Source organism: Lipomyces chichibuensis (genome assembly GCF_038497645.1).
Source record: "Lipomyces chichibuensis strain CBS 12929 unplaced genomic scaffold V1513scaffold_27, whole genome shotgun sequence".
Taxonomy (NCBI): domain Eukaryota; kingdom Fungi; phylum Ascomycota; class Lipomycetes; order Lipomycetales; family Lipomycetaceae; genus Lipomyces; species Lipomyces chichibuensis.
Window position 1 is genome coordinate 175,202 of NW_027117479.1, and position 20,602 is coordinate 195,803.

At 45.2% G+C, this 20,602-nt stretch overlaps 11 protein-coding genes across 11 annotated transcripts; 6 read left to right on the plus strand and 5 right to left on the minus strand.

The window, feature by feature from the left end:
* Nucleotides 1–397: 397 nt before the first annotated feature.
* Nucleotides 398–1,780, plus strand: V1513DRAFT_432705 (uncharacterized protein; the record flags this gene model as incomplete). The annotated part of the gene is made up of 5 exons (XM_066896410.1): nucleotides 398–439; nucleotides 489–884; nucleotides 939–1,145; nucleotides 1,203–1,563; nucleotides 1,617–1,780. The coding sequence occupies 5 exons, from the start codon at nucleotides 398–400 to the stop codon at nucleotides 1,778–1,780; spliced, it is 1,170 nt and encodes a 389-aa protein (XP_066752399.1).
* A 1,003-nt stretch (nucleotides 1,781–2,783) lies between these two features.
* Nucleotides 2,784–6,564, plus strand: V1513DRAFT_459629 (muts domain V-domain-containing protein; the record flags this gene model as incomplete). Its single annotated transcript, XM_066899775.1, has 16 exons — nucleotides 2,784–3,107; nucleotides 3,173–3,320; nucleotides 3,371–3,419; nucleotides 3,478–3,658; nucleotides 3,720–3,878; nucleotides 3,933–4,731; nucleotides 4,784–4,898; nucleotides 4,949–5,197; nucleotides 5,252–5,410; nucleotides 5,457–5,559; nucleotides 5,613–5,664; nucleotides 5,719–5,790; nucleotides 5,845–5,944; nucleotides 5,995–6,072; nucleotides 6,121–6,265; nucleotides 6,322–6,564. The coding sequence occupies 16 exons, from the start codon at nucleotides 2,784–2,786 to the stop codon at nucleotides 6,562–6,564; spliced, it is 2,976 nt and encodes a 991-aa protein (XP_066752400.1).
* A 328-nt stretch (nucleotides 6,565–6,892) lies between these two features.
* On the plus strand, nucleotides 6,893–9,496 carry V1513DRAFT_402733 (NMDA receptor-regulated protein 1-domain-containing protein). The gene is made up of 5 exons (XM_066895541.1): nucleotides 6,893–7,419; nucleotides 7,469–7,973; nucleotides 8,023–8,543; nucleotides 8,596–8,730; nucleotides 8,784–9,496. Exons 1-5 carry the CDS (start codon nucleotides 7,006–7,008, stop codon nucleotides 9,273–9,275), a joined length of 2,067 nt encoding a protein of 688 aa, XP_066752401.1. The 5' UTR covers nucleotides 6,893–7,005; the 3' UTR covers nucleotides 9,276–9,496.
* Nucleotides 9,326–10,188, minus strand: V1513DRAFT_448739 (uncharacterized protein; the record flags this gene model as incomplete). The annotated part of the gene is made up of 1 exon (XM_066898566.1): nucleotides 9,326–10,188. A coding segment is annotated over exon 1 (418 nt), but the record flags the coding sequence as incomplete, so codon positions are not given.
* Nucleotides 10,189–10,272: 84 nt separating this feature from the next.
* V1513DRAFT_448741 (uncharacterized protein) lies at nucleotides 10,273–11,467 on the minus strand (the record flags this gene model as incomplete). The annotated part of the gene is made up of 1 exon (XM_066898567.1): nucleotides 10,273–11,467. The coding sequence occupies exon 1, from the start codon at nucleotides 11,342–11,344 to the stop codon at nucleotides 10,274–10,276; it is 1,071 nt and encodes a 356-aa protein (XP_066752403.1). The 5' UTR covers nucleotides 11,345–11,467.
* Nucleotides 11,468–11,623: 156 nt separating this feature from the next.
* Nucleotides 11,624–13,048, plus strand: V1513DRAFT_448744 (Phox homologous domain-containing protein). Its single transcript, XM_066898568.1, has 5 exons — nucleotides 11,624–12,012; nucleotides 12,075–12,317; nucleotides 12,377–12,402; nucleotides 12,459–12,553; nucleotides 12,613–13,048. Exons 1-5 carry the CDS (start codon nucleotides 11,812–11,814, stop codon nucleotides 12,744–12,746), a joined length of 699 nt encoding a protein of 232 aa, XP_066752404.1. The 5' UTR covers nucleotides 11,624–11,811; the 3' UTR covers nucleotides 12,747–13,048.
* On the minus strand, nucleotides 13,029–15,088 carry V1513DRAFT_402741 (uncharacterized protein). The gene is made up of 6 exons (XM_066895542.1): nucleotides 14,880–15,088; nucleotides 14,685–14,804; nucleotides 14,545–14,628; nucleotides 14,268–14,489; nucleotides 13,919–14,204; nucleotides 13,029–13,873 (listed from the first exon to the last, which is right to left on the minus strand). The coding sequence occupies exons 1-6, from the start codon at nucleotides 14,928–14,930 to the stop codon at nucleotides 13,203–13,205; spliced, it is 1,434 nt and encodes a 477-aa protein (XP_066752405.1). The 5' UTR covers nucleotides 14,931–15,088; the 3' UTR covers nucleotides 13,029–13,202.
* Nucleotides 15,089–15,214: 126 nt separating this feature from the next.
* V1513DRAFT_448750 (uncharacterized protein) lies at nucleotides 15,215–17,836 on the plus strand. Its single transcript, XM_066898569.1, has 11 exons — nucleotides 15,215–15,541; nucleotides 15,594–15,637; nucleotides 15,693–15,837; nucleotides 15,899–16,019; nucleotides 16,075–16,205; nucleotides 16,257–16,297; nucleotides 16,353–16,455; nucleotides 16,504–16,616; nucleotides 16,676–16,771; nucleotides 16,832–17,239; nucleotides 17,297–17,836. The coding sequence occupies exons 1-11, from the start codon at nucleotides 15,340–15,342 to the stop codon at nucleotides 17,744–17,746; spliced, it is 1,854 nt and encodes a 617-aa protein (XP_066752406.1). The 5' UTR covers nucleotides 15,215–15,339; the 3' UTR covers nucleotides 17,747–17,836.
* Nucleotides 17,744–18,705, minus strand: V1513DRAFT_417637 (hypoxia induced protein conserved region-domain-containing protein). Its single transcript, XM_066895875.1, has 4 exons — nucleotides 18,512–18,705; nucleotides 18,388–18,458; nucleotides 18,127–18,329; nucleotides 17,744–18,070 (listed from the first exon to the last, which is right to left on the minus strand). Exons 1-4 carry the CDS (start codon nucleotides 18,550–18,552, stop codon nucleotides 17,990–17,992), a joined length of 396 nt encoding a protein of 131 aa, XP_066752407.1. The 5' UTR covers nucleotides 18,553–18,705; the 3' UTR covers nucleotides 17,744–17,989.
* Nucleotides 18,706–18,990: 285 nt separating this feature from the next.
* Nucleotides 18,991–19,852, plus strand: V1513DRAFT_402750 (uncharacterized protein). Its single transcript, XM_066895543.1, has 2 exons — nucleotides 18,991–19,100; nucleotides 19,149–19,852. Exons 1-2 carry the CDS (start codon nucleotides 19,093–19,095, stop codon nucleotides 19,780–19,782), a joined length of 642 nt encoding a protein of 213 aa, XP_066752408.1. The 5' UTR covers nucleotides 18,991–19,092; the 3' UTR covers nucleotides 19,783–19,852.
* Nucleotides 19,769–20,165, minus strand: V1513DRAFT_448764 (uncharacterized protein). Its single transcript, XM_066898570.1, has one exon. It carries the CDS (start codon nucleotides 20,028–20,030, stop codon nucleotides 19,809–19,811), a length of 222 nt encoding a protein of 73 aa, XP_066752409.1. The 5' UTR covers nucleotides 20,031–20,165; the 3' UTR covers nucleotides 19,769–19,808.
* Nucleotides 20,166–20,602: the final 437 nt, after the last annotated feature.

The window sequence follows — 20,602 nt, forward strand, 5'->3', positions numbered from 1 at the left end:
TGCCTGAAATACAGTAAATGAGGCGCCAGAGCTTGATACTGGGGCGCTGCCAACTGTCTTTTTCCGCGACGTGTTGGTCGCAGATAGCGCGGACATGGAGGTCGTCGACCTGTAGAGCAATGCACGGCACTGCAGTGGTTGGGATTTCCAATAACCCAGAAGCAGATCCAACCTTGAATTTGATAGATCACTTGAACCAGAGGGGCCTCGTGAAGGACATAACTGAGTTGGTCCCAATGATTGTTTGCTTACCTGTTGTTGAATCGAAACTGACTACAACCTCAGCCCAGATTCCTTGGTGGAAACTTTGACGAGCGGGAAAAAATCAGCAGCATATTGTGGCGCGGATCCTACCGCAATTTCCCTTCACGTTGGTAATTTGGTGCCATTACTTGGAATGCTTCATTTCGGAATTCGTGGACATGAGATGATAGGTCTAGTATGTATGATTTTGCACGGCGGGCCACGAAATGTCTAATTTGCTTTAGATTGGAGGTGCAACTGTAGAAGTTGGAGATCCTTCCGGTAGGGATACTGAAAGAGCAAAGCTAGAGGATGATGTGAAAACTACAAACGAGAGTTCAATATCAAAGCAAATGGAGCGAGTGCTGAGAAACGGAATCGCATACGCTCGAAGCAAAGGATACACAGATATTGGACCTCTACGGATGGTCAATAACGCTACATGGTGGAAAGAAATGAGTTTTCTTGGGTTTATGGCTACCATCGGTCGGCACTTACGTGTACAAGAGATGATAAAAAGGCAAAGTGTCCAAAGACGTATAATATCGGAGGTTGGCATCGGGTACAATGAGTTCACATACCAAGCATTGCAAGCATATGACTTCTTTCATTTGCATAAGACATTCGGATGCAATATACAGGTAAGCTTTACATTAGAGCCTGAGATTCTAACGATAGTGTACTAATCTCTTTAGTTTGGAGGGAGTGACCAATATGGTAATATTGCTAGTGGAGTTGATTTAACATCTCGGCTTCAATTCGCTCATAATTTGCCACGAATTCAGACGTTCGGAATCACTACGCCGCTATTGACGACAGCGACAGGAGAAAAGCTTGGTAAATCAGCTGGAAATGCTGTTTGGTTGGATCCAGCACTTACGAGTCCATTTGCTTTGTATCAGGTAGGGATTTGTATCTTGATCCAGAGCTGGAAACTGCAATAATAGCTAACAAAATAGTACTTCGTACGCCTCCCTGACGTGGACGTTGAGAAGTACTTGCGTATTCTTACACTTCTGCCTCTTTCTGAGATAGCTGAAATTGTGACTAAGCATAACGAAGATCCGTCACTGCGTATTGGGCAGCATGCTCTAGGCAGAGAAGTCACTGATATTGTTCACGGTCTTGGATTTGGTGATAGGGCGCATATACAATCACGTATTCTCTACTCGACTCCGTCCGAGGGAATTAGCTATTCCGCAGATGAAATTATCGATGCATTTGAGAATGACTCACAGCTTAAAGAATTTCCGGCGACCGATGTACTGGAAGAGAGGTTAGTCAAAGTGATCCAGAGAGTGACTTCAAACAGATCAATGAGTATGTGGGCCAAAATTATTAGCTAGCCCCGAGATACTGATTCTCGATTACAGAGTCCATTCGCGAGCTTGTATATAGTGGCGGTGTTTACGTTGGCCCTAGCATGACGCGCGTTAACGACGTCCAGGCAACGATCCAGCCGAAATGGTTGATAAATGGAAGGCTGCTGATAATTAGACTGGGCAAGTCCGACTTACAGATCATAAATCTGAAATAGAATTGCTCGACGAGAAGTATATTTATTGTAAATAGAATTTGGAATATTGTGTATATTCGACTTTCGATTGTGTATGTAATTGGCTTCCTTAATCTGAAGCCGGCGATGCTGTAACTGGACGCTTCGAAACTTTGACGCGTGTAGACGCGACGAGGGCTGTCGGCAGATATTTTGTACCAATTTACGCACTGACGCGACGAGAGGGTAAAATTGTGCTTGCACTTAACTGCTATTTCACGCGTCTCTGTCTTTCACACGTCGCGACACGTCGTCTCATGCAATTTACCGTCATTTCTTGTCGACAACCGATGAGTGCTTAGTTTAATAATTTATGGATCCGTTATTGCACTATGTCTGCTAGGAAAATAAAAGCTGCAGCGCCACCAGTCGGTGCGCAAACTAGTGGAAAGAAGCAGCGGACGTTAGCCAGCTTCTTTGGTGGTTCAACCGGGACAAGGCCCAAGCAGAGACCACTTGTTACTTCGCGTCTCGACAGCGACCCAGTGCTAGAGCCTGAGAATGAGTCGCCTTCAGGACAGGAGAATAATTTTGCGCAGCAGGCGCTTCCGTCGCCGACGACGCCAAACACGAATTCGGACGTTAGAAGGGAATCTAGCAGTCAAGCGTCCAGTGGGTCGTCGACACCAACCAGAAGGGTAAGCTAAAGATTATGTCTCGTCAAGCATATTGGCTACTGATATTCTTATTATAGGCTAAAACACATGTGAGATACAAAGAGGACTCCGATGACGCTGAGGAGGAAGAATTCGTTCCAAGCAGGAGGCGTAAGCAATCTGGACTTCCTTGACTTCAACAATGGGTGCTAACCTTCGAAGAATCACGCAAGAGAACAAAGCCTATGGTAACCGATGGATCCGACGATGAGTTTATTCCGGTAGCAAAGGACGATTCGTTTGAACGTAATTTGAAATCAGATCTTAGCTCTTTATGACAATTCTAATGCATTTTTGTAGATATGTCCGAGATTGATGACGTCGAAGGAATGGAATATACGGACAGGCCGGAAAATAAATCAACAAGGTCGATTAAGTCTTCACAGCCATCATCTCTAGCGTCGAAGTTCGCCGCGAGCTCGCCAAGCACGCCGGCGGCGGCATCAATGTCCAGGAAGCCCAAGGCTCCTAAGTTGAAGGACAATGGAAAGAAGAAATCATTTGAAGCAGAGAACGAGGAACGCTACTCTTGGCTTGTTGACGTCAGGGATGCGGACGGACATCCGATTGGACATCCAGATTATGACCCCCGGACACTTTATATCCCGAAATCAGCCTGGGCAAAGTTCACAGCGTTCGAAACTCAATATTGGGTGCGGATAGGATATTTTCAGTCGAATTGATATTGAGGACTATACTAAGTTGATGAACGTTATAGGAAGTGAAATCAAAGATGTTTGATACTGTCGTCTTCTTCAAGAAAGGAAAGTTTTACGAACTTTACGAGAGAGACGCGGATATTGCTCATTCCGAATTTGACCTCAGACTCGCAGGAGGCGGTCGTGCCAACATGCGACTTGCAGGAGGTAACAAATCGATACAGTGAAGATGGAAGTAACAACTAATCTGTAATTAGTTCCAGAAATGTCTTTCGATCACTGGGCGGCATCGTTTATTGCCAAGGGGTAAGTGTCATGCCGCGTCAGATAGCTACCATCAAATTACTAATGCGGCTATTTCTAGCTATAAGGTCGCAAAGGTCGACCAAGCCGAGACCTTACTTGGCAAAGAAATGCGTGAAAAGGGTGGCAAGAAGGAGGAAAAGATTATCCGGAGAGAGCTGAGTTGCGTTCTTACAGGCGGCACGCTCGTTGACGAGACTATGTTGATTGACGAAATGTCGACATTCTGTGTCTCTGTAAAGGTAGAGTGTATTACGTTCGACTTCGTCCGCAGCATTATGTATTAATCAGTCACGCATATAGGAGTCTACGTCAGACACCGGCACGCCGATGTTCGGCATTTGCTTCGTTGATACAGCAACTGGTGCATTTAGCATGACGGAGATAGAAGACGATGTGGATTGTAATCTTTTCCAGACAGTTATTGCCCAGCTTCGCCCGAAAGAGTTGATCTTAGAAAAGGTAGGTCTATTAAGTACTTACTGTTCGGCTTCCGTATTCAGCTGACAATATCAGGGTTGCATTTCGCCACTAGCAGTCCGCATCATTAAGAACAACACTTCTCCAGGGACATTGTGGAATTATTTAAAGCCGAGAGTTGAATTCTGGGACGAAGACATCGCGTTTGAAGAACTGTCAAGGGGAGCATACTTTCCGGCTGAAAATTTAGACGACCATACGAACTGGCCACAAGTACTTAAGACAGTGACTGAAAAGCCGTTGGCACTCTCGGCACTTGGTGGACTATTGTGGTATTTACATTGGTTGAAGATTGACAAAGAGTTGGTTAGCCTCGGAAATTTTTCATGGTACGATCCAGTTCGGATGGCTACGTCGCTTGTGCTGGATGGACAGTCACTCCAGAATCTTGAGATATTTGCCAATTCATTCGACGGTGGTGATCAAGGAACGCTTTTTAGATTGTTAAACAGATGTGTCACCCCTTTCGGAAAACGATTGCTCAAAAATTGGCTCTGCCATCCACTTCAGGATATCAGATCTATCAATGCCAGACTAGATGCTGTGGAGCTTCTCAACAACAATTATGATCTTCAAGCTGCTTTAGATCAAGGCATTGCATCTCTTCCGGATCTAGAGCGTCTAGTATCTCGGATTCATGCAGGTAAATGCAAAGTTAAGGATTTTGTTCGCGTTATTGAAAGCTTTGAGTCTATCTATGAGGTTATTGTGAAGTTGCAGACAGAATTTGAACTCAGAGGTCTTATTGGAAAGTTGATTCAGAACGCCCCCCAGTTGGATGAATGCTTGACTCAGTGGAGAGATGCCTTTGATCGTCAGAAGGCCAAGTCGGAAGGTTTGTACTAAGTGATGCTCAGTCGCATGACTATATGCTAAGAGACTGCCAGGTCTACTGATCCCTGAACGAGGAGTTGAGGAGGATTTTGATTGCTCTCAGGACAAGATGTCACGTATTGAGCAGGAGTTCGGGGACCTTCTTCGAGGATACAAACGCCAGTTGAAGTGAGTAGAGGGTAGGACTTATGTATTATATATATTCTAACAAGGAATAGATCTCAAGAGATTTCATACAAGGACAGCGGCAAAGAGATTTATTTGATTGAGGTTCCGACGCGAATCGTTTCTAGCGTCCCGAAGAATTGGCAACAACTTTCCGGAACGCAGAAGACGAAGCGCTTTTGGTCCCCAGAAGTTCGCACCCTTGTCCGCGAGATGCTGGAGGCGAGAGAAGCACACAAAACTATCGTCAGTGAGATGCAGATGCGCTTCTATGCGAAGTTTGATAAATATTACAGCCATTGGTATGGAAATGTCGCAGAATCTTTTGGCATAGAACTAACACCTGGCCCAATAAGGAACAAAGCGGCTCAGCTAGTTGCAAACCTTGACTGCTTACTTAGCCTAGCGAAGACTTCAACATCCATCGGTTCTCCATCTTGTCGACCTATTTTTATTGACGATCAACGAAGTGTTCTGAACTTCACAGAGCTACGACATCCTTGCTATTCTAGCGAGTAAGTGCCTAGTCATTAATATAATTTCTGTTCTAAAACATTATAGACACGATTTTATTCCAAATGATGTTCATCTCGGTGGTGGATCGCCAAACGTTACGCTGTTGACTGGCGCTAATGCCGCCGGGAAATCAACCGTGCTTAGAATGGTATTCCCTTGACTTCTAAGATTTCTTTTACGCACCAAACTGACGCGCTTTAGACTTGTATCGCCGTTATCATGGCTCAGATTGGTTGCTACGTGCCTGCAGAGAGTGAGTTGGGGAAGTTTGCCAGTAATTCACTATCGAACTAATATTCTATCATAGGTGCTTGTTTGACCGCTGTTGACCGCATTATGACTCGACTCGGTGCCAACGACAACATTTTCGCAGGTCAAAGTTCGTATTCTGCTGTTCAAATTCTCTATTAACTGGATTTGCTGACTTGACCAGGCACCTTCTATGTTGAGCTGGCCGAGACGAAGAAGATGCTTTCACAGGCCACTAACAGATCACTTCTTGTTTTAGATGAACTTGGCCGAGGTGGGAGCAGGTAATGACAACTCCTGATGTAGGCGGATGGCATTGCTAATCTAGTTGCAGTTCTGATGGCTTTGCCATTGCTGAGTCTGTCCTTCATCATATCGCGACCCATATCGGAAGCCTTGGATTCTTTGCAACGTAGGTGTGGGCTACCAAGTCTTGACTCATACGGCTAACATATTATAGTCATTACGGAACATTGGCTGCAAGCTTCTGTGGACATCCGGAAGTTGAGCCGAAGCGTATGGCCATCTTAGTGGATGAGGTAGAACGTAGGGTTACCTTTCTATATAGATTGGAGAATGGCGTTTCCCCAGGTTCATTTGGAATGGTGAGTTCGATCGTAATTCAATGTATTATTATGAGTTACTGACCTAGTACAAATAGCATGTTGCATCTATGTGTGGTATTGACGAAAGAATCGTCGATGAGGCAGAGATTGCAGCAAAAGAGTTCGAGCATACATCTCAAGTCAAGAAATTGTTAGAGACCACGAACGACGGTCAATTTATACCACTCGGTTTGCAGAGCGACTTCAGTTGGCTAATGAAACTTGTCGCGGGTCAGAAAGCCGACCTCGATAGTGCCCAGAGTATCCACACGATCTTAAAGGCGATTGATCATTTGTAACAGGCATTGCAAAATTGCTTCTAAACTATTTTTATGGCATTGTATGATTTCTATCTGAGATTGAATTGTAGATTAGATTTGGCGTATTTGTCAATATACATCATGGCAAGCATTGATATTGTAGACTGAATTTAGGGTGTGTTTAGATTCCCAATTATTTTCCACTTTTTAATTATTTTAACACTTTTAAATTTAAAATAATTAAAAAGTGGAAAATAATTGAGGTAGTTAAGTTAATCCAAACGCGAAGTTAGTACCCTGAAACCCTAACCTGCATGATTGCCCGGTCTCATGTCTCAAAAGTTAAGTTAAAAGAAATAACTGCGAAGTTATCTCATACAAGTAGCTGTTTATTTCGCTCCAGTACAGTGATTACCTACAGCTGTGATCCAATTTGCAATTTCCGGTAATTTTGCAGCTAACAAAAGGTAATCTTTGACAATGTCGACCGCTGCTATTCCGAAGGCACGATATCTCCCGCCCAAAGAGGCCGGTAGTTTTCGCCAAATCCTCCAACTCTACGAAACTCGACAGTATAAGAAGGCACTGAAAGTTTCCGATACGATTTTGACAAAGTTCCCCGAACATGGCGAGACTCTGGCAATGAAGGGACTAATTCTCTGTTTCTCGGACAAGAAAGACGAGGGTCACGAGTTGATCAAGAAAGGCTTGCGCAATGATCTGACAAGCTTTGTATGTTGGCATGTATACGGCTTGTTTTATCGCTCGGAGCGAAACTTTGAAGAGGCCGCGAAGTGTTACGTTCATGCATTGAAGTACGCACCTGACAATACGAATATTTTGCGTGATCTGGCATTGCTACAATGTCAAATGAGGAACTGGGAGGGACTAATCGTAAGCCTTATAACGTCCGTTTAAGATCAGACAACTGCTAATGATGTAGACCTCGAGAAAGTCAATTCTGTCGCAGAAACCCAATGTTCGTCAGCACTGGACTGGCCTCGCCCTCGGCTATCATATGGCGAAGAACTACGAATTAGCGGAGAATATTCTGTCGAAATATGAAGAAACGCTCAAGGAGTTGCCAAAGGAGGATTATGAGCATTCCGAGCTTCTTCTGTACAAAAATATGATAATTTACGAAAGCGGAGATGTCAAGAGAGCTCTGGAGCACCTTGAATCTATCGCAGACCAAGTAACGGACAAGTTGAGCGTGATGGAATATCGGGCGAAGTATTTCTTGGAGCTAGGACGGCTACCGGAAGCTGTGAAGGCATATAGGAAGCTACTCCATCGAAATCCAGATAACAAGGAGTACTTTTATGGCATAGAGAAGGCCCTCGGAGTGGAGGATGACGCGGAAATGAAGAAAACACTTTATCAGGTCCTTGCTAAGCAGTACAAATATAGTGATCCGGCGAAGAGTATACCTCTGTCATTCCTTTCCGGTAAGTGGCACGTGGCTGTGGAATAAGAATAAAACTAATTGATTTATAGGCGAAGATTTTCGAGAAGCAGTTAGGAGTTATATAGTGGACTTTTTGACGAGAGGGGTTCCTTCTGCATTTGTCAACTTGAAGCCGTTGTATGCCAATGGGACGAAGGTGAAGGTCATTGAGGAAGTAGTCTTAGAGTTTCTGAAAACGTTATCACATCCGAGCAATGGTATAAACGGTATCGAAAAAAATGGTTTGACCAAGGAGAAAGACTCGACTCCTACGACTTACTTGTGGACCATTTATTACCTTGCTCAGCACTACTCGAAAATTGGACAGTCTGATCTTGCTTTTGAGTATATTACAAAGGCGATCGAGCACACACCTACACTTGTCGAAGTCCACATGATGAAAGCGAAGATCTTGAAACGGAAGGGTGACCACGTTGCCGCGAGTGAATCCATGACTACAGCTCGAGAACTGGACCTTCAAGACAGATTCGTTAATACAAAAGCCGCGAAGTATTTGATGCGTGCCGGCAAAAACGATGAAGCTGTCAATGTTGTGAGCTTGTTTACGAAGGTAAGAACTGGCGGTTAATTAGTGTTGACATAGGACGACTAACTCCGTGTAGAATGATGCTCATGGCAAAGGTGTGGCGGACCTTCACGAGATGCAGGCCATGTGGTTCTTGACTGAGCAAGGTGAGATGTTCAACCAGTTGGGCAAAATTGGGCTAGCTCTGAAACGATTCGAGGCAGTCAAGAAGGTAATATAACTTATTCCAATTATGCGATCTGGCTGCTAATGGCACAACTATAGATCTACGACGATTGGTGGGGTGATCAGTTCGATTTTCATCAGTACTGTGTCAGACGAGGAACAATGCGTGCTTATCTGGGCCTGCTACGGTGGGAGGAAACATTATACACCGAGCATTACTACACGCGCGCGGCATTCGACGCGATCCAGACCTATATCTCACTGTACGATACTCCGAAGTCGGCCAGAGTGGCTGCAGAACTCGAAGGTCTAAGCGAGGAGGAGCGTAAGAAGGCTATTAAGAAAGCGAAGCGAGAACGGGCGAAGCAGAACAAAAAGAGCGAAAATGAAAAAATTGGGGGGGACGACGATCCATTGGGTAAAAACTTAGAGAATACCACTACTCCTTTGGATATTGCAGAGCAGTTTTGGAAACCCATTGCGGATTGTCCTGCGAAGGATCCGTCGTGGAAATGGGGTGAAGAAATTGCAAAGCGGAAAGAACAGTCCGCCGCCAAGGCTGAATTGGAGATGACGGATAAGACGGCGTAGATGCCTTCTGCGGCATAAATCATGGTAGGAAAAAGTTACTCGAGTGCATCTTCTTGCATTGTGCTTATTGTACATTTGTTCAAAAGTTTGGCATATTGTTGGTAGACCGACTGTCATGTTTACTGATATGCGTAATCATTGATTTCAGAATTATATCCTGTAAAGTATTTTATAAATTGGTGTACACCATAGTGAATCGGAACAAATAATCAAAACGCCGGGTTATGCCCATAATCAATTTGCTTGCTTTTTCCCAAAATTTATTTCAATACGACATTTGCAGATCGCAGCTGTAGATACTGTTGATCAACACCCGGAGGTAACTGCTTGATGACTTCATAGACTTCCTTATTATGATAACGCATACCACTTCCAGGCATTCTGTATGGCGCTCGTAGACCCGTAATATCGCACCACCATTTTCGCGGGATGACGGATGGAGGGGCTTCAACGTTAATGTAAGTGGGCTTATCCATGACACCTGGTCCATTTATTGAAGATAAGCGCTTCGATTCATCAGAAATAATCTGTTTCGCGTTTTTGACTCGACGCGAAGGTGGCTTCGCATTTGGATTTCGGAATGGTTTTGGAGCAGTGGTGAGATCTGCGTCGAACAGGGTGAATGGAGGTGGCGCAGATGGAGGCGGTGTCGCAGATGTTGACGATGTGGTAGATGGGGCCATTGATGTATGTATATGCAATGTGGCAATTGAAATCTTGTATTGGAGAAATAGATAGATCGTAAATGCTTGATGTTAGGAAGCAAATGGCCTGGCGTAGGGGGCACACCGCCGCACTCTCGCCGCACGCCAATGGCCTGAAAAAGAGCAGTCCGTAAAAACATACAACGTATAAGTTAAATTTACTATCATTCTGATGACACGCTTCACTACTGAGAGCGCAATAGGTGACTAGTGAGGCTACGTTGGATTTTGGCCACCTGTCTATTACCGAGTCTATGGGCCGGCCTGCCAGTTTCAAACTTTTTTATTTAGCGGTTAACGGTCCACAAACTCCATCCACTTGAATTCTTTAGAATTGCCAAAGTTCACGGAAATGCCAGCACCACCGAATACGCCTACAGCGCTATATACGTCAAGCTCTCCTCCATAAAAGAGATGCAATTGATTCTCCTGCACGTTGGTACCACTTAATTCTTCAAGCATACTCCAGCCGCCGATCCATCTACCATTTTTCGTGGTGAATACATTTCCTTCTTTGAAATCCATGCCAAACCCGATTGTCTCCCCAATCCGCACAGGTTCTCCAAGAAAATCGCGCCCAGAAAGTGGGTCAGCCACGTAGCGCCGCCCGTCATCAGAGTGCACAGCAATCGAGCACCTATGCCACCCCGGCAATCTAGTTCCTACAGGATAGGGCATAGCGAGGAATCCAATGGCAACGCAAGAATCTTCGAGTCCGCCATCAACGGCTATAATTGTAATTTCATAATATATCCGACTGCGAATTTGCCTCAGTTTGGGAGAGAACATGGGTAGCGACGATGTGAATGTCATGTCTGTTGATTTGGGTTGTGTACGAATGTATATGGTTCCATCTTGTTTACTGCGAACAACTTCAGGCGATGCTTTAGCCTTCGCTTTCAAACCACGAAAAAGTCCTCGGGAACGTGTGGAAGAATTCGATGACAGCTCAGACGACGTCGAAACAGGAGAGACTATGTCAAAATATCGAGATCCCCAGCATTTCAGGTCCGAGTCTATCAAAATTCGCGGACTGCTTATTGTATTTTGGGCACAGAATTTGAGAGCGCGGTCATGCTCGGAGTCGGGCGCGTGGGAATATAGCGACTTTTGGTACGGCTTAGGAGCAGGCACATAGTTTGGAGGAGCAAAAGCTAACGGCCTTGTGCCTTGCGTGCAACCACGTAACTGCACTGATGATGTCAAAGTGTACGAAGGTGGCAATTCGTCTGGCAGGGTGTCGTGGGCTGAATAACTTGGAAAAGATACTGATGAAGGAGAGCAAGAGACTACTGGAGGATGTTCAGAAGTAGGACCGCATGAGTTTGCATCTCGATCCTGCTGAGAAGTCAAAGAAGGATTCATTGCTCTCCAACTAATACATAACTCCCTGGGTTTCCTAGTGAAATTGTCACTTCACTGTGAAGATTTAAGTTACTTCAATATCAGTTGCGGGACAGCTGAGGCCATCAGTAGATCATACTTTTCATGTGAGAAATAGCATGCTTTAATATTATAGTCTCCTTCGCATTCGGTTCGCATTCGTGTTCGGCTCACGTGACCAGCTGTGGCACACTCACGGGGACGGCTCAGGACACGACCAATGCGGGAATATGCCATACTTTAAGTCGTTTTCCACGTTTAGAGCAGTTCTACTCATAAATAGAGTTCAGACCCCAACGCTCTGTCCTTCGACATCTCATCGTTGCCCACAGACATAGATGAACGTTTCGGATAAGTAGTGGCCCGGAGCCATATATACTATCTCGCAGATTGCGCGCTTTTTTCCTGACGCGACACTCATTCGCCTCTGAGTGGTGTGTTTGAACTTCATGGACCTAATATCTTTACCGTCCACCTCCATCACTCTGGACAGAACAGTGGCTCAGACGGCTTCAAAGCTTCGTGATGTATTTTCCTTCAACAGAGCCAAGAGCGGGCCCATTTTTACGACTTGGACAAGTTCACTTGGAAATTTTGGTAGTCTCTCAAGATCACAAACCAATGGATCATCAGTATTTTCGTCAGACTCGGTTAGTTATCTTGACATTTGCAGTCACGGGATTCATCGTTGTAGACTAATGTAGGGAGTTAGGACGACCTTCATTCTGTGATGAGCCCCGTTCCACCTGGTATAGCAGGCTCCCCAGGGGATCCACATGATCTTACGCCTGTTGACCCAATACCTATCACTCTAGTGGACCATTCTATGGATGACGGAGACGATAATGGCCAAATGTGGGCACGAAGTGCTTGGGTTGGTGATTATTCGATCGTCGCAGGCGCTGGTAAAGCTGGTGCATATGTGACTTGGTTGTGCGTCATAGAGACTGTTGAGGTGGGCCATCTGGTGGGATTGGTTGTGATAATGCGACGGTACGACTAACTTGAGTTTAGGGAAGAACGATTCAATTTAGGAAGCGGTAGGTATCTCTTTTTATGACTGTCTGATGCTGTATCTAATGGCTCCAAAATTTAGATATTCCGAGTTTTGCCAACTGCAGAATGCACTATCTGGCGAGTTCCCATTGTTAAGAGCAGCGATTCCAGGTTTGCCGCCAAAAAGTATAATATGTAAGAGCACATGGATTGTTGGACCAGAATATAGCTTGGACTTATGGTATTCATTTTAGCAAAATTCCGACCTGCATTTTTGGAAGAACGACGACGTGGCTTGGAATACTTTTTGGCGTGTATTGTACTGAATCCGGTCTTTGCCGGCAGTACAGTGGTCAAAGACTTTATTTCATTTACGGACGGCAACTAAATTTGGTAATAATGATGACGCCTGGAAAGGCGTCCACGTTGGAGGCTGTATTTGGAACTATACAGATGTGCCACGGTGTATACTATTGTACTTGCTTTTAATTTGGTGTCGCTACATATTGTTAACTTGGTTTGACATTTTTCAGGTTGCGAGAACTTCTTGCTCGGTTTTAGGGACTCTACGCAATTACGCTTACTTGGATTAGTATTTTCAGGATTTTGTTAATTTGGGACATCATTTGGATATATATGCAAGCATATACTACTAGACTTTTTTAATCGAATATTCAGTGCATTATTCAATTTTCGTTACGATCTACGTTGCATTGCAAACTACTTAATTTCCTATGCATACATGACGAACTCCCAAATACAAACGAGCGTACCTTACTTCCAACTAATCACGGAAACCGATGCCCTTCTAAATTCGTTGTTGCACAGACGTCTCCTAGCGTTGCTAACTATGATATCCTCTACGACGTTGAAGTCGTTGCAGACCAATTCGCCTCATCTCCCTTTGGCTATTGGTTTGCCTATTAGACTCCGAGTGGTTATTGCCACGAGAATATCGAGCTCGCTTGAGCAGACGGGTATCCGGGCAGCCGGCTTCTTCTACTTCGTCTGCTGCCCCTTCGATAAATGAGTCATTAGAATCGCTTTCCCGCACGCTGTTCAGTGCACTGCTGCCGTCTTCACTATTTCCCGCTTCGCTTTCATTCCTGCTTTCATTCTCATTGTCACTAGACACATCGTAATAAACCTCTTGATGCTCTGCTTTGCATGAATTAGACCTCCGAGTCACAGACCGAGATGTCTCACCAGCAAGAATTTCACCACCGTCGTCTAGGCCTTCCTCGTCATCGTCAACACCTTCACTATTACCTTCATAATCGTCGTGATCCTCATTCCTATGCAAATCGAAGTCTGAATCGTAATATTGGACCTGAACAGCTGAATCGCTGGGATTGATGTTGCTGTTAGAGTCTGCATCGGAGAAATCGCCTTCAGCCTCCTCGCTTAGATCACTAGTATTTCGGTCATCAATAAAATGTCTGTCTTCTTCATCTTCTGCATCTTCATCTTCATCCTCTATATCCCCTTCATCCAAATCGGATACATCATGGCGGCCTACTGCGTCAGCACTACCTCAAGCAAGTTAAATGGGACCCTTACTAGTTCGCCGAGAAATACGGCCACTATCACTGTCGATAACCGAATCCACGACATTTACTCGGGGTATGTGCGTGTGTCGGTGCATCTGCACTGGGATTACACCTTCTTCGTCCGAATTCCAGATATCCACAGACTCGCCGACCGCGAGGATGACATCGTCGTCATCATCAGAATTCAAGTCGTAGCCGTCCTCCTCATCAGACAGCGAGCCTAACCCATCAAGAGATTCGTCGTCAGAAAATTGCCAGCTAAAACAACGCAAACAGCGGCCGCTCTCGCTTTCCAACTAGTTCGAATATTAATATTAGACTCATAATATTCGTTCATTCACGACCAAATTCTAGCTTACTTCCCAGTGGCACCGTGCACATCTCCGTACGCCATCTTCGTCATCCTCATATGTGTCCTCGATGATGGGGCCAAATATTTCCGGAAATATTTCGCCATGTCGGCGCCTGTGCGTGGCTACTAGATCACGCTGCTCTTTCTGCCGTTTCCGAACCGCTCCTTTGTCTTCAGTTGGGACCACTAATTCTAATTCGTCAACCAAATTATCAACGGTTTCTTTAATCTATCCATGAATATTAGTGACGGTCTGAGTAATGTGAAATCTCGTATGAACTTACTTGGAATGAAATGGTCGGTCGCGTATTAACTAGCAGTCGGCAGCTTGGACAAGTCTTGTGACGTCTAAACCATTCCAGTAAACACTACCAAGTGTTAGTCATATCAGTAGATATGCCGACTAAAGTTCTGGATCAATCACGGTGTAGCAAAATGAGTGACCGCATGCGATCACGCATGGTTCGAACATGAGGTTGTCGCAGACCGTACATGTATAGTTACGGTGCAAATTTGCAAATCCTTTATCGTAGACTGCCAGCAGCTGTACAAGCGCAACATTAGCAAGTCAGCCTATTAACTCGTAACATTCAACAGAACATAATAGCATCTAACTTACTTCATTTTTGTGCCTCAACTCAGCTTGGAGTTTCTCTATTGTTTGCTCCATCCTTGCATGCGCCACAGCTCAAGTGATAGTCAAATCTCGACTAGTCAATAGTAACTCAAGATAGCACGCGTTCCAGATCTTGCGAAAGTACTATGTAATGCGTAGTAAACTTGTTTTGTGACGACAGCGCGTTGATACTTCGAATTTTTGGTTCTAGGTGAGACATGCTGGGAGAAACTAATTTGCTGCCCGACCTGAACAGGCGTGAGGCTCATGGTAGGGTAACGATAGTTACGTGTTTTGGCGTCAACTACGCGCCGCAGCTCAATGAGAAATCTAAACACTATTGCTGCATTACAATGTCGTCATGAATATAAAGCAAGGAGCATGAGCAGGTTTTAATCTGCATGAGATATATTGTCAAGGTTTTGGAGAATTTGGGATCTTCGTGTACGGAGAGTCAGTAGCTATGCTGGTATCAGAGCCGGCAAGCCCAAAGCGCGAGAATACCATCTCAAGTCCGGAGTCGTCTCCGAAAAAGTCTGAGTCGGGAACTTCTGCTGACAGTTCTGGGACACTACGTCATCGTCTTCTCGGCCCTTCTGTTCAAAAATCAGGTCAAGATGGAGTGAACCAGGCTGCGGTCAGCGAAATTATCTATCAAGCGTCGCGTATGTACGTCTGTGATGGTATTTCGTGTTCTTTTGATTTGACTAGTCTTAGAGGGTAGCAAGTATTTTGAGCACCAGAAACGGAAAGAAAAAGATGTAAGAGCGAATTCGTTGTTTGTTGTCACGCGTATGCTGAGGCGCGTTCTCTTAGTTGACGAAAAAGGTCGAATATATTGTCAATCAGGCAGCAAAGGTCAGCAATCAAGAGCTAGAAGCAGCAGAAGTCCGAGTAGATGCTTTGATACGACAGTACGAGGCTACGAGGGATCTGACTCAGACCATCGTTCATGTTGACTGTAATATTATCTATTTTGCCTCATGCCGATTACTGAATCAGTAAGGACTCATAACGAATAGGCGACGCATTCTATGCTAGCGTCGAGGAGCTCGATCACCCTGAATTGAAATCGAAGCCATTTGCTGTTGGGAACGGCGTTCTGTGTACCTGTAACTATGTAGCTAGGAAATTTGGAGTCCGGTAAGTCATAAACTTCATGAACTTTTGGCATCGAGTCAATCTCTAAGACCGTTAGGTCCGCAATGGCCGAATTCGTGGCGAGGAAAATATGTCCTGAACTAATTGTGTTGCGTTTAAATTTCCCGAAATATATCGAGAAATCAAACGCGATTAGAATGATACTGTCTGAATACGATCCACGTCATTGTGAGTCTAGACTATCTATTGACTGTTTCTTGTACATTGACCTTTTAATAGGCGCGATGACTTTGGACGAAGCCTATTTGAATATAACTGAGGTACTATCATGTTACTGAGTACGATAGTGCTCGATATGCTGATATGCAGGTTCAGTACTGCGCGAAGGTGACTAAAGATAGAGAAGAAGTTGTGTCGGAAATGCGGAGGAGGATATTTGAAACTACCGGTCTAACTGTAAGTGCCGGAATTGGCCCAAGTACGTATATGGATTTTATTAAGTGATGCACGACTGACAAGGCGGCAGATTCACGGGTAGCAAAAATTGCTTCCAACGTAAACAAGCCCAACGGGCAGTGTGCTATCGCTAATGACCGTGAGGCAGTCATGGAGTTTATGTGTAACCTGCCTGTCCGAAAGGTATGTCGTTTATTGTTGTCCGTTGGTATTAATAGGTATTGGACTAAACACCACGGAAGATAACCGGTGTTGGCTACGTTCTTGAGCGCCAATTACTCGCTCTAGATGTGAATTCGTGTGGAGAGATATATCGGAAGAGCGCCTTACTATATCAAGTACGTGATATATGGCTACGTCGGTTTGATTTTGACTCCTCATTAATGGATTCTTTTCAGATCTTCACAGATACCACTATGACGTTCTTATTAAATTGTTATCTCGGCCTGGGATCGACAGAAGTGAAGCCTATAGACCAATACGAGCGGAAATCAGTAGGCTGTGAAAGATCATTCCGTGCTATCTCTGAAATGGCACAGATGAAACAAAAACTGCAACATGTTGCTGAAGATTTAGAGAAAGATTGCAAGCGCTTAAACTTGGCAGGTCGGAAGTTGGGTTTAAAACTGAAGAAAGCCACGTTTGAGCAAATTTCTCGCCAACGACCCATGCCTAGGCCGATTAATACGGCGTCAGATTTTTATCGCTATGGCCTGCAAATGTTGGAGAAGGAACTGCCTATAACAGTTCGATTGATTGGTTTACGGATAACGGATCTTGTCAATCTCAGTCATGAAGGGCCAATGGTGAGTCTTGGCGGCATTGTGTGTGACGGAACCATCCGCTGCTAATGACTCATACAGAAAACGTTCCTTAAAGGTCAGCGGAGACATAATGATAGGCTGGAGGATGAGCCAAGTACTAGCATGAATATACATGCAGAATTTAAAGGATTGGTCGATGGTAGTCCCGATATGCATGACGACGAAGAAATAGGAGAGCTGGTTATGATGATACAGGGATCACAAGAGGAGGATGCCAGTGGTGTGATTGATGACTATAGAAGTTCTGCCAAAGCCATTGCAGCAAGGGATATAAAGAACGAAGAGGAACTGGTGCACAATACGGAGCCAGCTTTAGAAAGCGAGAGTTTACCACTGTCGACAGACAGCGGCGGGTCATCGACTGCTTTAGTGTCTTGTCCAATATGCGGGAATCAGGTATCTGCTGATGATCAAGCACTAAATCATCATGTTGATTGGTGTTTATCCAGAGGGGCTATCCGAGAAGCAGTCAAAGAGACGTTTAACTAGTGTGTCTGGAAATTGTAGATTTTGTAAGATAATCCGTCCTTCGCAATACGTTGTTTAGATTACTGTAAACGGTCTTACTATAAATTGCACGTTTTTTCATTTGTTCCCAAAACAATACCCGTAGCACCTTAGCCGCTTACTAAAAAGACCTAAAAAGAAAGAATATGTGTCTGAGTAATGAGTGTACTCCCATGGCTACTATCATATGCATTTATAATTCCGAGTCAGTAGATAGCTGGTCAATCAAACTTTGCCATTGTCGCTAGTGGACGACGAACTTGGTAGCCGCCCACCCTGTCGGTCAAGCTCTTCGAGCCAGAGTTGCTATTAGCCTAAGTGTCAGCTCAGAACCACTAATTATTAGAAAGCGAGATCAATACCTTTCTTCGTGCTGCTTTTTCTGCGTTTCTCTCTGCCTGTGTCTTTCCATCAGACTGCATGTAAATGGACGTGCCGACTAAGGCTACTAGCGTAAGACCCTGCAAGACTACACGAGCCGTGAAGTACTTGTTCGCCTCCTTATGTCTTCCTCCTCGGACTGCAATAGCCGACCTTGTCAGTGCATAGCAAGTCGCAATAATGCCTTCACGTGCCGCACGTCAATGGATGCAATCTAATGTCGAGCGCAGGGGAACACTTACCAATTGGAACTAGCGGTTGCTGCTTGCAATGATACCACAGTTTTTGAAATCCTTTTAGGTTCCTTACGGCACTGAAATGTATAAATTTAGACCCAAATATTTCATGAAGGCAATGTTCTCTTACTCTTCCGCATCATACGGGTCGAAACTGGAGGGCACAACCATAGTGGATTGATCGCAATGCTTGGTTACTACCCAATGAACTTTAGGATAACAAATTAAATAATCAAGGTTCGGTATTAAACGACTGATTTTGTCCCAGGCGACGCGGTATGCAGATCTGACAACCTTTACAAGAGTTTGTAGGTTGTCGTTCGGATTAGGCAGCCCCGGCATAACCCTACGCGATGAGCTTGTCGACGCTCACTTTCTGGTGACTACTGTTCTCCTGAAATAATAGTCCGTTAACGAGGTGAACGTATTTCGACAACTTTTCAATTCAACCACCAAGGATTTTAAACCAAGAACTATACTACATGCCTAGCTAATGTTATGGGAAGACGATATTGCACTGCGACTTTTGTGATGTAGTCAAGTTCAATTGTATTCTCGAGGGTAGACTCGACGTTTGTTTCCGAATCCGAGGAGGCTGTTGCCAAATCAACCATCGCAGATGACGTAGCCACAAATCGTCAGCACAAGCTCGCTCTGCTCGACGTCATAGAGCAGGTCAAACCTGCAGGTCCTGCAAAGTGGGACCAGGTGATGGACATGTATGGATACTATTTTGAGCTATGCACAGTGTAAGCTAATGTATTTAGCTACGAGGAGTACTGTATAGAGAATGGCAGAGCTTCTCGGGACGTCGCTGCGCTTCGGCGCAAGTTTAACCAATTGGTAAATCTTCCGAAGCCGACGGGAGACCCGACGTGTCCCCCGGATGTACGACGGGCTAAGGAGATCAGTCGGGCCATTAACGAATCCTTGGAAATGGCCGGATTGAGTGACGATGACGTCCTTGATTTGACCGAAGAGAGGGTTGCAGATGCAGCCGACGACGAACCGTTTGAAACCGGCTCCGGCAACAGCTCCTCCGGTTCGTCCGACACTCCTCGGCCCAGCTCTGTGGCTTCCACGACCCCGGGCAATGCCAGGGAGCAGGCGTTGCCGGCTAGGAAGAAAGCCAAACGAGACGTGACTGAGTCACTTGTCTCGTTTTTGGATGTCCAGAGACGCGAAGCGCGAGAGCAAAAGATCGATGTCATTATGCTCTACCAGTCCCAGATCGCAGACCTGCGACAAGAGCTTCGGGACTCGCGTGAGGAGTGTAAGGCCCTGCGGGACAAGTTGGACGAGCTGAGGCATACTTCCGCTCGTGAGAGGGCCGATCTTGCTGCCGAGAGAGACCGGGCTCTCCAAAAGGTTATGATGTTTGAAATGCTTCAAAAGAAGTAGATTTATATTTACAATGTATGATTAATTTACAATGTATGATAAAACTGACCTATACGGTCATTCCTCACTATGTCGGTGAACAACATATTACCAAAATCTCCGTAAGACAATTCGTCAGACCCTTTCCATATTGGTTCGTACTTGGAACGTATCTCAGATATGCCCAATAGACGCACCCGAAGCTGGTGGACACGGCAAGTCTCTATGATAACACGTCGGTACTTGTTGTCATCAGCTGGTAGGGGCATTTTGAGTCTGGCAAATGACCCTTGCAATGCTCTCTTACTCCATTCCGCAGCCTGCCTTGCAGAAACCAACTGCTTGTTTGTCCGGGCTAAAGCAGCTCTCTCAACCGGATCCTCTGGCCAAGCCCTAAAGTTTGACTTCAAAGGGGTCATTATCTTATTTCGAAGACCATTGTTGGCAGGGAATGCCGAGTCTGCAATGAGAAAGTAGCCGTCATCTGTTTCATGGAGCAGCTTCTGGAATAACTCACGAGAGACCGCTGCATCATGCATACTACCAGGTGCATTAATCGTTGCATACAGTATGGTACCGAGCGGAGAGAACACGAATACGTTTGACGTGAAATGGGCATGCACCCATCCGTTATAATATGCATTCTGCACCTCGACGTCGCCTGCAGCCTCAACAGGTAAATGCAACCCATCCACAAACCCAAATGCTCTTTGAAGCATTGGGTGCTGCTTGCGGATCAGCATCGAAAACGTCTGCAAATTGGCTGTCTTGGGCCACATTATCCTGGCCTCCGGAATACTTGTACGCAAAACCTCTAGCAGCAGCGTGAGACCATGACGAA